This window comes from Astatotilapia calliptera, chromosome 13 (genome assembly GCF_964374335.1).
Source record: "Astatotilapia calliptera chromosome 13, fAstCal68.1, whole genome shotgun sequence".
Taxonomy (NCBI): domain Eukaryota; kingdom Metazoa; phylum Chordata; class Actinopteri; order Cichliformes; family Cichlidae; genus Astatotilapia; species Astatotilapia calliptera.
The window spans coordinates 6866851-6879249 of NC_137434.1; the positions used below are offsets into that span (position 1 = coordinate 6866851).

The following is a 12399-nucleotide window of genomic DNA, read 5'->3' on the forward strand; positions in this document are numbered from 1 at the left end:
AGATTGCTAAGATTATTAGGGAATAAAAAAAGTCCAGAGTACTTCGCACCTTCTAAAATAAAAAAAGGTGGAGAGAGATACAGTATTGTAAAACTGTTACCTGATTTCAGATTTTTGCAAATAATTAATCCTCTTTGAAACAGCATAGTCAGATGAAAAGCTCACCCACACATTTTTCACACCCGCAAAACCATAAAATTAGAGTCAAGTGACAGAGTAATCACATAGGTACTCAGCAGCAATAGAAGCATTAAAAAATAGATTGGAATTGCTCCAGTTAGAGTTAATTAGGCCTTCTGAGGGAGCATCTGAAACTCTTTAATCTGTAACACATTCCCTTTTTAAGATTGGTTTGTTCTTGTTTTCTTTCCAGTGGATCTCTCTAAGAGAGTTGCTTGCTCGTTGTGGACGGAGGCTGACAGTTAATGAGCTGTGGGCTCTGTGTTACACCTGCCTAACCTCACTGCAGAGCTACATTGACTTTCCAGGTGATTTTACCCACTGTGTTCACAAAACCAGGAAGAAACTATCCCTGCAACAGCAGTTTTCTCTTCATTTTAGAGCTAGCGCTTACAATAGACTGGTAGAAAGTTCCAAAGCGGAGAGAAAAAAACTGACTAGAAATATTATGCAAATTACGTTGCATGGTTCTAGCTCACAATTCTTCTGTGCAGCTGATTTCTCTCTTTTCTGTTAGCCTATTTATGCCTGGACACGGCGCATGTGGGCTGCAAGGGAGAAGTGCTTTTTTTGAAACCTAAAAACATAGGTAGGTACTTCTTAGTCATCTGCTGTTGTGTTTTTCATGTTTTTTGGGGAGGGATTTGCAATCTCTAGTTGTATACTCTCAAAATACTCACTGAAAATGCACTCTTATCCAACGTGTATGAGTATATGTTGACTTTAGGAACTAACTGTAAGTGTCCTTTGCAGGATCTAGAGATGAATTTTATCTTGCTCCTGAATATCAAGAGCATGGAATTGTAACAGAGAAGGTCGGTCTGTCAGAACTGCTTTCATTAATTTTTAAAGCGAAATTTTAAATAATTTATTTCAAATTAACCCCCACCCGCTTCTTTTTGTTCTCGTCTGTCTTTGCTCAGGTTTGCGTGTATGGGGTTGCTGCCATTCTCTGGGCCACAGCCAAGTTCAGTTTATCACCTAATCAAAAACTGGCGATGCCTCGGAAATTAAAGAGACTGCTCCTGGAGATGGCTAAGAGGACGCCTATCGAGCGACCTACCATCGACATGGCTAAAAAAGTATCATAACCCATTATTATTATTATTATTATTAATATTATTATTTAAAAAACATGAATTGTCACCTTAATCTAACACTATGAGTTGCTAGTTTTTCTCTAATGAAAGTCTTTATGTGGTTGTCAAAGCAAATTATCTGTGGGGCTCTATGCCTGACACTGCCAGACAAGAAAACCCTTTATCACTAGCTGGCTGTTACTCTGTTTTCTTCTTTGAACACATACAAAGGCATCACAGTCTTTTACCACATTAGCTTCAAATGAACTATCACAGTGCTTTTTGAATTCCTGAAATTTCTGACAAGAATGTCTCCAGCTAGTGATATTTTTGTCATCAGAAAGTTATTGTAAAAATACAACATGACAATTTGATTTCAGTATTTGTGCTTTTTTTTGTTTTTGTTACAAATGAAAATTGGGTTGTAAAACTTACATTTAGAACAAACACGCTGGCATGTTACACAGAAGCCCGGAGTTATCTTACAAAGGTAGGTGCTTATATTTATAGAATAGAATTAATGACTTTTTTTAAGCATTTAAAATGCAGTACAGAATTCCCAGTGCCATTTTAGAGGCCACGGGGAGTCTTTACTGTTGTTAGTTTAAGAGCACTACTGAAGATTTCAGAACAATACTACAGACTTTTTGATTTTTGATAGCAAAGAGCCACAGCAGCAGCTTGATTCCATTGATATCATGGTTTCCTCGTGACCTTTGCTGTTGCACAAATTATTTTTTTCCGTATTTCTGGCCTCTGTGGTCTCTAGAAGACTTGGAGGTTTTTGTAAAGCTTAGGACATCGAATATTTCCACTTATGAGCAAATAAAAAATGTCAGACTATGCAACTGTGGCTTCAGTACTAATTAGCATATGTTAACATGCTAAACAGGTTTGTCGGGTTTTGAGTTTTATGGTCAGATATAAAGTCATGGTAAAAAAAAAAAAAACAATGTATCCCATCTTTAAATTCTAATGTTTTATTTATCAGGACATAATAAAAAAAAAGATCTGATCCTTACCAGGACTTAAAGTTAGTAAAATACAACAGATAAATTGCAGAAGCAGTATGTAAAAAACTACCAAACCAAATGATTTAATAGCTTGTAGAACTAACTTTATCAGAACCTGGAGTCTTTGTTTCATAAAAGACTTTATGTGTCATGGCTAGACGGTCCTCACTGATCGTCTTGCCAATTTGTTGTGGTGTTTGTGTGTACTGTGTCGTGTTCTCCTCTCCATCCTGTGCATGTGTTTTTCTGCTGGAACATGTACTTCCGGAAGCCGTGGCATGGAACGGCAGTTGACCGGAGGGGAGTGTCCTGAGCTAGAATCATCGCACCTGTGCAGAATTACCTTGCCAGCGCAGACCTATTTAACGGGGCGGTTGAGTCACAACCAACGCTGGAACGTTGAACTAAACCGGGGTTCAGGGATTGGAGGAGGAGCCGGCACCAGGAGTTGTTGTGGATTATTACTGCACTGTCACCGTGAGGAGAGGTCGCCGTATCACTGCACTGCCCTTTTTGGATTATAGACTCGAACTGTTAACTCACCTTTTCACTGTAAATAAATCCACTGTCATTCTGCAAGGAGTCTCGCACCTGAGTCCTTTAATCCAATTCTCCATGACATTATGACACTCTCATGTCATTGTGGAGGAATTTTGGCCCACTTGTCTTTCTGCTTTATTTTATAGAGGGGTTGATTTTATTGAGGTTTGAAGCCATTCATTCACCACAGCATTTCAATCAGGTTGAGGTCTCAACTTTGACTGCACCATTGCAACACCTTGTTATTTTCCTTTACGGCTATTCTGTTCTAGATTTTCCTGGCATCATTGTCCTGTTGCTTGACCTAATTTCAGCAAAAACTTTCAGCCGTGCTGCCATGTTCTATCTATAGTGAAAGGCTGGTTGCATTAAGAGATCTGATATTTGATTGGACAATCAAGTGTCAGTAATGAAAATAAAAAAACAAAAAAGGGTCAAGCAGTTCAGCCCTGCTTTCCTCCAGGGCATTTTGCTATCACACATTACAATGATTCAGACCAGCAAACTGACAGAACCTCTGCTTTTACAGAAGTGGTCATACTTATTTATAATCAGTTTAATAAATGCAGTTGATTTGCAACACCCATTTGATACTGTATGCCCCCATGCATTCAGTACTATCCATCCATCCTTTCATCTTCTTCTGCTTATCCGTGGCCGGGTAGCAAGGGCAGCAGCCTAAGCAGAGAAGCCCAGACCTCCCTCGCCTCAGCCACCTCCTACAGCTTGTCCGGGGAAACACCAAGGCGTTCCCAGGGAGATATAATCTGTCCAACGTGTCCTGGGTTTGCCCCGGGTCCTCCACCCGGTGGGACATCCCGTGAAGACCTCACCCAGGAGCCGCCCAGGAAGCATCCTTGTCAGATGCCCAAGCCACCTCAACTGGCTCCTTTCGATGTGGAGGAGCGGCAGCTCTACTCTGAGCCTCTCCCAGATGGGAGAAGTCAGCCACCCTTCAGAGGAAGCTCATTTCCACTGCTTGTATCCGCGATCTCGTTCTTTCGGTCACTACCCACAGCTCATGATCATAGGTGAGGGTAGGGATGTGGATCGACCAGTAAATTGAGAGCTTTGCTTTTACACTCAGCTCTCTTTTTAGTACTAATGACATGTTAATGTAAAATGCTAAAAGAATTAGTCAAGCACCAAATACAAAGCAAATACAAGCAAAAATGTATTTACAATTTATCATACATTTATTTCTAACTTATGTTAGAATACTAAACTATGAAGTTTTCTATAAATAAAGCCCATTTTGATTTTGTTTATCACTGTGCAGATATCACAACTTCAAAGAGAAGCATCATTGCTTAGAGTAATCTCTTTTTTCCCTTGTCATTATGTCAACAAAGAACTCTGTGACAAATGCCATAATTTACTGTTACTGTTACCCTGTCAATCCTTTTTAAAGGGTTGCTGCGTGTTTTTTTTTTGTTTTGTTTTTAACCCTTGAGCTATTTCAGGAGAGAATTAGTTCTGACATTATCCATATCTGTGTATGAAGTGCCTTGTATTGCTATCACACTTACTCTCATGTGGATCTGTTCCAGAGCTGTTGTGACTACTTATCACGCCAGGGGACAAATGCTGAGACTGTCTGGAACAACCTCATCAGCAGAGTTCACCCGGTAAACCTTTTTTCATCCATCCATCCATCCTCATCCGCTTTATCCGGGGCCGGGTCGCGGGGGCAGCAGCCTAAGCAAAGAGGCCCAGACCTCCCTCTCCCCAGCCACCTCCTCCAGCTTGTCCGGGGGAATACCAAGGCGTTCCCGGATGGCCGGGAGGGGCTCACCCTATCTCTAAGGGAGAGGCCAGCCACCCTTCGGAGGAAGCTCATTTCTGCCGCTTGTATCCGCGATCTGGTTCTTTCGGTCACTACCCACAGCTCGTGGCCATAGGTGAGGGTAGGGACGTAGATCGACCGGTAAATTGAGAGCTTCGCTTTTACACTCAGCTCCCTCTTCACCACGACGGACCGGTGCAGCGTCTGCATTACTGCAGCTGCAGCCCCAATCCGTCTGTCGATCTCCGGCTCCCTTCTCCCATCACTCGCGAACAAGACCCCGAGATACTTGAACTCCTCCACTTGGGGCAGGAACTCATCCCCGACCCGGAGTGGGCACACCACCCTTTTCCGGCTGAGAACCATGGCCTCAGATTTGGAGGTGCTGATCCTCATTCCCGCTGCTTCACACTCGGCTGCGAACCGTTCCAGTGCGAGCTGGAGGCCCTCACCCGATGAAGCCAACAGAACCACATCATCCGCAAAAATCAGAGATGAGATTCTGAGGCCACCAAAGCGAAAGCCCTCCGCCACTTGGCTGCGCCTAGAAATCCTGTCCATAAAAATTATGAACAGAACCGGAGACAAAGGGCAGCCCTGGCGGAGCCCATCACCCACTGGGAACGAGTCCGACTTATTGCCGGCAATGCGAACCAAGCTCTTGCAACGGTTGTATAGGGATCGAATGGCCCGTAGCAATGGGCCAGACACCCCATACTCCCGCAACACCTCCCACAGGACACCCCGAGGAACACGGTTGAATGCCTTCTCCAAGTCCACAAAACACATGTAGACTGGTTGGGCAAACTCCCATGCACCCTCAAGTATCCTGGAGAGGATAAAGAGCTGGTCCAGTGTTCCGCGACCAGGACGAAAACCGCATTGTTCCTCCTGTATCCGAGGTTCGACTAGCGGACGAACTCTCCTTTCCAGCACCCTGGCATAGACTTTCCCAGGGAGGCTGAGGAGTGTGATCCCCCTGTAGTTGGAACACACCCTCCGGTCCCCCTTCTTAGAGATGGGGACCACCACCCCGGTCTGCCAGTCCACAGGTACTGCCCCTGATCTCCACGCAACATTGCTGAGGCGTGTCAACCAGGACAGCCCTACAACATCCAGAGCCTTCAGGAACTCGGAGCGGACCTCATCAACACCAGGGGCTCTGCCACCAAGGAGTTGTTTAACTGCCTCAGTGACCTCGCCCCCGGAAATTGGCGGGTCATTCCCCTCATCCCCAGACTCTGCTTCCTCCTCGGAAGACGTGTCAGTGGGATTAAGGAGGTCCTCGAAGTATTCCTTCCACCGCCTGACAATTTTCTCAGTCGACGTCAGCAGCGCTCCGCCAGCACTATACACAGTGCAGGTAGAGCACCGCTTTCCCTTCCTGAGACGCCTGACGGTTTGCCAGAATCTCTTCGAGGCAGTCCGAAAGTCTTTTTCCATGGCCTCTCCGAACTCCTCCCACACCCGAGTTTTTGCTTCAGCCACTGCCCGAGCCGCATTCCGCTTGGCCTGTCGATACCTGTCGGCTGCCTCCGGAGTCCCACAGGCTAACCAAGCCCGATAGGACTCCTTCTTCAGCCTGGTGGCTCCCTTCACCTCTGGTGTCCACCATTTGGTTCGGGGATTACCACCGCGGCAGGCACCAACCACCTTGCGGCCGCAGCTCAATGCAGCAGCTTCGGCAATGGAGACGCTGAACATGATCCATTCGGACTCAATGTCCCCAGTCTCCCTCGGAATGCTGTTGAAGCTCTGCCGGAGGTGTGCGTTGAAGATCTCGCGGACTGGGGCCTCTGCTAGACGTTCCCAGCACACCCTCACTACGCGTTTAGGTGCACCAGGTTTGTCCAGCGTCCTCCCCCGCCACCTGATCCAACTCACCACCAGGTGGTGATCAGTTGACAGCTCAGCCCCTCTCTTTACCCGAGTGTCCAGAACATAAGGTCGCAGGTCTGCTGATACGATTACAAAATCGATCATCGACCTACGGCCTTATGTTCGAACAGGGTGTTCGTTATGGCCAAACTGTGATTAGCACAGAAGTCCAATAACAAAGCACCGCTCGGGTTCAGATCAGGGAGGCCGTTCCTCCCAATCACACCCCTCCAGGTCTCGCTGTCGTTACCCACACGAGCATTGAAGTCTCCCAGCAGGACAACAGAGTCTCCAGGTGGAGCACCCTCCAGCACACCCCCCCCCCCCCCCCCCATGGACTAAGGCCCGGCCACCAGACGCTCGCCCTCGGGCACCCTCCCCGGGCCTGGCTCCAGGGCCCCGGTAACCCTATCCCGGGCAGGGTAAACTGTTCCCTCGGTGTCCTTTTCATAAGGGTCTTCTGAATCGCTCTTTGTCTGGTCCCTCACCCAGGGCCAATTTGCCATGGGAGACCCTACCAGGGGGCAAAAGCCCCCAGACAACATAGCCCCTGGGATCCCTGGGACACACAAACCCCTCCACCACGATAAGGTAGCGATTCAAGGAGGAGCTTTTTTCACCACAGATATATTAATGCTGTTGTACCTGTGTATTAGTAAAGTGTCAGTGTCAGCTTCTTGTGCTCAGTGTCGGTTGTGTTTTGTGTCACTGAATAGTCAGTTCTAGTTGTCATGAACATATTGTATTTTCTTTTCAGCCAACCTTAAAATTCTCAGATGCAGAAGATTTGACGACCACTGAAACATGCCAAAATTCATGTGAAGAGTCTGCTGAAAACAACAGTGGTAGGGCAGCTTTACTTAAGTAGGGATGACCCTCGTGCAATACATTTTACTTTAACATGTACAATATTTTACATATCCTAAATGTATGAAATATTAGGAAGCCCCCTCTGAAACAAACTAATAAAAATGTATTTGGTCTCATGAATTTGAATCAGAATTAAAGCTGATGGTATTTTGTACATTGCACGAGACAATATCACTGATATTGTAAATGGCACTGTGGTAACTGTGTGTAGGCTTTGTCCCCATGGCCACTGAGAGCCGACTGGCTCCTGTGCCTGGCCCTGTTCCCCACAGCTATCCAGTCAATCAGGAACTCCAGCTCCCAGAGGCCTTCACTTCCACCGCCACACACTTCACCCCCATCATCCTGACCAGTGAAGGAGGTTTAGAGGGGGGGGACCAGCATTTTTCAAATGACACTGAAGGGTAGGAATACAAAAGTGATATTACGGCTTTACATTATATTATACAACAATGATCAATCTATTTGTAAAACAAAGGTTTCAGAATCATTTTTGTAAATACACTAATGTGCTTTTTTTTCTGAGCATTAGATGGGAGGCTGGTTAGCCTAGCTTAGCACAAAGGCTAAAATCAGAAGAAAAACAGCTAGGGTGGTTCTCTTTAAAGATAAAGGCCTAAAATTGGGCCGTACTAGCAAACACTTTTTAAAGCAATCAAATCATTTTGATAGTATAAACCAAAATGTCAAAACCACAAGCTGTAATTTCACGTTGACCTTCTTATTACGTATAGTTACTTGTTGTCATTGTCATGGTCATAAGAATGTTTGTAGATGATCTGGCAATGAAAATAAAAGTCACTTGTTGATCACTTGACACACCAGCTCTGGTTTTGGGAGCTTGGATCACATAAAAGCAGAAAAATTTCTGAGGCACTCTGTTGATTAGAAATATAAAAATATTGCAGCTATGTAAATGGTTGAATTTACAGTTTTGTCGTCTTTCAATTGTTTTGTTTTTTTGGGGTTTTTTTTAGATGGGGACCTGGTCTGTGACCACTTGCAGGCCGTTGCCATCTGTAAAGCAATATTGTTGCAATATAAGATGGTGACAAGACAGCAATAGCATGCAGTCAGTCAACACATTGCTCTATGTATTAAACAAACATATACATTTTCTGTTGGTATTAGTGTCTTACAGGCACATATATAAAAATATATCAACAAATGGTAACATTTCACTTCTCTAAATCTTGGTAAGCCAGTGAATGAAAATATTTTCCATGAATGCTGAGACAGTTTGGTAAAGTATATAGCTATGATCCATCAAAAAGTAAACAAAAAAAACATTTACAATAAATGTTATGCACCTAATACCTATGAGAAATGATTTGATTGACTGTCTATTTTACAGGACTATGGATGGATTCACCAAAGGCAGGGATCAAATTGTGAAAAGCAGCCTCGATTTCACTCCACCCTCTGAGTACCAACTTCCTCCACAAACTGAACCCAATCTCCATACTCAGGAGAAAACTACATCTTTTACAATTTCTAGCAGCAAGATGCTGGTCGACTCCCCTTCTGCTCTCCCTGATATATCTTATCTCGAAGTCTCTGTTTCTCTGCCATTATCCACTAACCTCAATGGTTGTGGTATTTTCAATAATTACCTCTTTCGGCAGAACCCCACAACAGGGCATCTTTCTCTAGTGCCTGTGCAGGTCAAGGCTCCCGAGTCTGTCCTCGGGTTGGATATTAATCTCTCCTTGGTCCCTCAGCCTTTGCAGGGGCTAATCACAGAGAGCACTGATGGTTCGTTTATTGACTGTCTTAATGTGCCTGTTAGGCCTGGACCACAGGAGTATGAACCACCATCATCACATTTTAGTGGAAGCTCAGTCATTTCCGACTCCTGCATGGAGCACAGTGTGCTTGGAGCATACAAGGTCCAAACAAATCCAAGAACACAAGGTGAGAACCAGTCTGCTCGAACATCCAGCTCCCCAGATGTCCACCCTGCCTTAAAGGAGGTGATCGATCTGTTGAAGGGGGAGTTTTCCCTTGATGGATATTTGGACAATGGGCATGAGGACATTGCCATGGGTATGTATCTACAGATAGTTATATTTATATCTGTGGGTAGGCATTGGATTTCATAAGAATTTAAAGGATTCCGATTCCATAATTGATATTACTTTTTGGTTTGATTCCTTATCGATTCATGTTGAGTTCTCATTGGCTCCGCTTTGAGAGTCACGACCATATCTAAGTAGTATTAGTATTTTTGCATCTTAGAGGTATTTCTCCTATTTGCTGCGATCAGTGTTGGGGTCATTATTCCAAAAAAGTAGCCTAACGTTTTGAACATATTACACAGAACACTTTTCTTAAAAGTAACACACTACGTTACTTAATTACTCCCAAGGGAAAGTCGTTATACTACTCGTTACATTACTTTTACGTTTCTTTCTTCGGTTTGTTGCCTGTTGAAGTTCAGGGTCTGGTTATGACTGAGTATTAGGGCCACATTAAGAAAAAAAATATTGTTAATCGTTTTGAGAATAGAACTTAGAACTTAGAACTTTTTTATTGTCAATGTACATTTTCTTGCACACTGAAATTTGGAAGCAATACCACAAAGGTGTGAAAGTAAAGAAAACAATATACAAGAAAGAAGAAGAACAGACAATATAAGAACACCATGTCGAAATTTCGCAATTAAAGTCAAAAAGAGAAAAAGAGAAAAAAAAAAGTCAAAATGTGGAGATTGCCATTGTTGTTTCACGACAAACTGCCACCTTTGCTATACCCTTTAGAAAATGCCTTGTGTAGATGAGTTAGTGAAACAAATCTATCAGCCGTCTTGTGATATAACATACATCCTCTTTATTTATACGTGCATTATGCTGCTAATGCAACTTCAGTTCAGCTCTTTGCAAGCCCCTGTATAGACAGCATGCTAATGCTAAGCAATAAAAATAAAAGTAATGTCTAGATCCACACTGCAGACTGTTTGTAGCTCAAGTGCAAGTGGAAATGATAAGCGGGATTGATACGCAAGGAGACAAACAATTCCAATGAATTGGACTACTGTGATCAATTTCTCTACAGAACCCAGGTCTGGAGACTCATCCTTATCCGTGGATAGTATATTCAATCCAAAACAGATTGCAAAAGTAAGGATTATACAGCAGGGAGAAACATTGAAGTAGCTAATTTCCTTTTATCAATCTTTTTAGACTAATAAATGGAAAAATATAATAGTACACGGTCTGGCTTCTCCACCGTATGTGCAAACTTTGTAAGATTAATGCAATCATAATCATAACATTAGCAGTTGAATTATATCAATAAATAATAGAAGAATATATACAGTGCTTTATTAACAGCTAATTAACAGTCAAACAACACCCAGCTTAATTTGACAGGGTAAAATCCATTCTTTGGTAGTCCACTCATAATAACATAAAAACCTCAACTGATTTAAATTTGGTAGATCTCTTCTTCAGAGTTTTCTCTTTGTGCACACTGGGACTTTTCCCAGCATTGCTATTACTTCTTCACTCTATGGAAGTCCCCTTCTGATCACTTTGAGTAAGTCAAACTATAACCCAGAGACCAAATGCAAGTTTGTTCCATGCCAACACAGCACTCCAGTCCCAAAGGGTGCTTCATCGAGTCAGGAATGCGACCGGAAGCATGCATGTTCTGTTTTGCTTTTGCATTTTGTGATCACACAGTGTACAATGTTCCTACATTTACTTGGCAAACATGTAACACTGTTGCTTCCTTTACTTGCCTATATTCTGGGAATACTAGATACACTATTTGGACAGAAGTATTGGGCCACATCTTTGAATTCAGGGGCTTTTTGCCACAGTTATGTAAAAATCAAGCATGTAGCCATGCAGTCGGCCTATACGTACATCTATGAAAGAATTAGTCATTCTGAGGGGTACACTGAATTCTGCTGTTATAGGATGCCACTATTACAATTATTATTGCAAAGTGGAATGGCAAGTCAACCAGAAAGCACCACATAAAGTTACAGAGTGGGGGGGTCGCCAATTGCTGAGGGGAATAGTGCATAAAAACGCTACGCTAACTCAATAACTGTAGAGTTCTAGACCTCCTCTGGCATTACCATCAACACAAAAGCTGTGTGCCAGGAACTTCATGACATAGATTTCTATGGCTGCAGTTCCTGTAGTTGTAATGTGGAGGTGGCCCACTACTTTTGCCCATATAGGGTAGACTTCAGTGTTATAAGGAATAGATGCCCCGAAGTCTAAGATTGTAATGTTCTATTAATGCCAGTTTGCATTTTTATTGCACTGATTTTCTTTTTCAGACATATTCATTTGAAAATCTGCTTTTCATTTTCCGAGGGGAGTTCATCTTCTCTTTGAGGGACCTCCAATACCAGGCGTTTGCCAGCATCGTGAAGGAGAGATTCACTGATCTCTACTGGGAAGATGACTTACTGGGTGTATTGCATTGCTTGGTAAACTGCAGCACTTCCACACTGTAAGCATTTTTTTCCTCATATCGTTTATCTTTTTAAACAGTGGTTTTGGTTCGGGGTTTTTTTTTTTTGTTTGCTTGTTTTTTCTTGTAAAGACAGTGCCTGTTGTTTAAGCTAATGAAGTGAGGCATAAATAAACTAATATTAACTCCTTATATAAAGGCTTTTAAATGCTCTAATAACAACACAGTATTATTAATTGATGTTGCTTAGAAATAAAACAGTCATCTTGAGATCATTTGACTAGTGTAATATGAATAAACATGGTTTCTGAATGTTATCTTGCAGATTATTCATACAGATACAGATAATACAGATAATATTGCATATCATGATTTTATTTTGATGTAGTTTAATTTGAAGACATCACCTTGGCCTCTGGTAAACTCTTATAGGCATGTTTTCCAAAGTTTTAAATTAGGACCATTATGGAAATAACTGGCAAAATACAGACCCTATTAATTGATTTATAATAGACAGTTAGATTTCTAATTTAAGATAAAGCCATGTGGCAGGAGAATGGAGGTAGCTTATTTACATGTGCAACGGTGCAGAGTACAAAGATGTTGGAATAAGTTATGGGAT

The 12399-nt window shown here is 42.8% G+C and overlaps 1 protein-coding gene across 1 annotated transcript in view; it reads left to right on the forward strand.

Moving 5' to 3' along the window:
• Window positions 1–12399, forward strand: part of kndc1 (kinase non-catalytic C-lobe domain containing 1) — a 49465-nt gene that overhangs the window by 19877 nt on the left and 17189 nt on the right. The window contains exons 8-16 of the mRNA XM_026189787.2: window positions 374–488; window positions 698–769; window positions 934–995; window positions 1104–1262; window positions 4363–4440; window positions 7234–7321; window positions 7558–7750; window positions 8701–9392; window positions 11678–11816. Of these exons, the coding sequence (XP_026045572.2) occupies window positions 374–488; window positions 698–769; window positions 934–995; window positions 1104–1262; window positions 4363–4440; window positions 7234–7321; window positions 7558–7750; window positions 8701–9392; window positions 11678–11816 (1598 nt within the window). The remainder of the gene's footprint in view (window positions 1–373; window positions 489–697; window positions 770–933; window positions 996–1103; window positions 1263–4362; window positions 4441–7233; window positions 7322–7557; window positions 7751–8700; window positions 9393–11677; window positions 11817–12399) is intronic.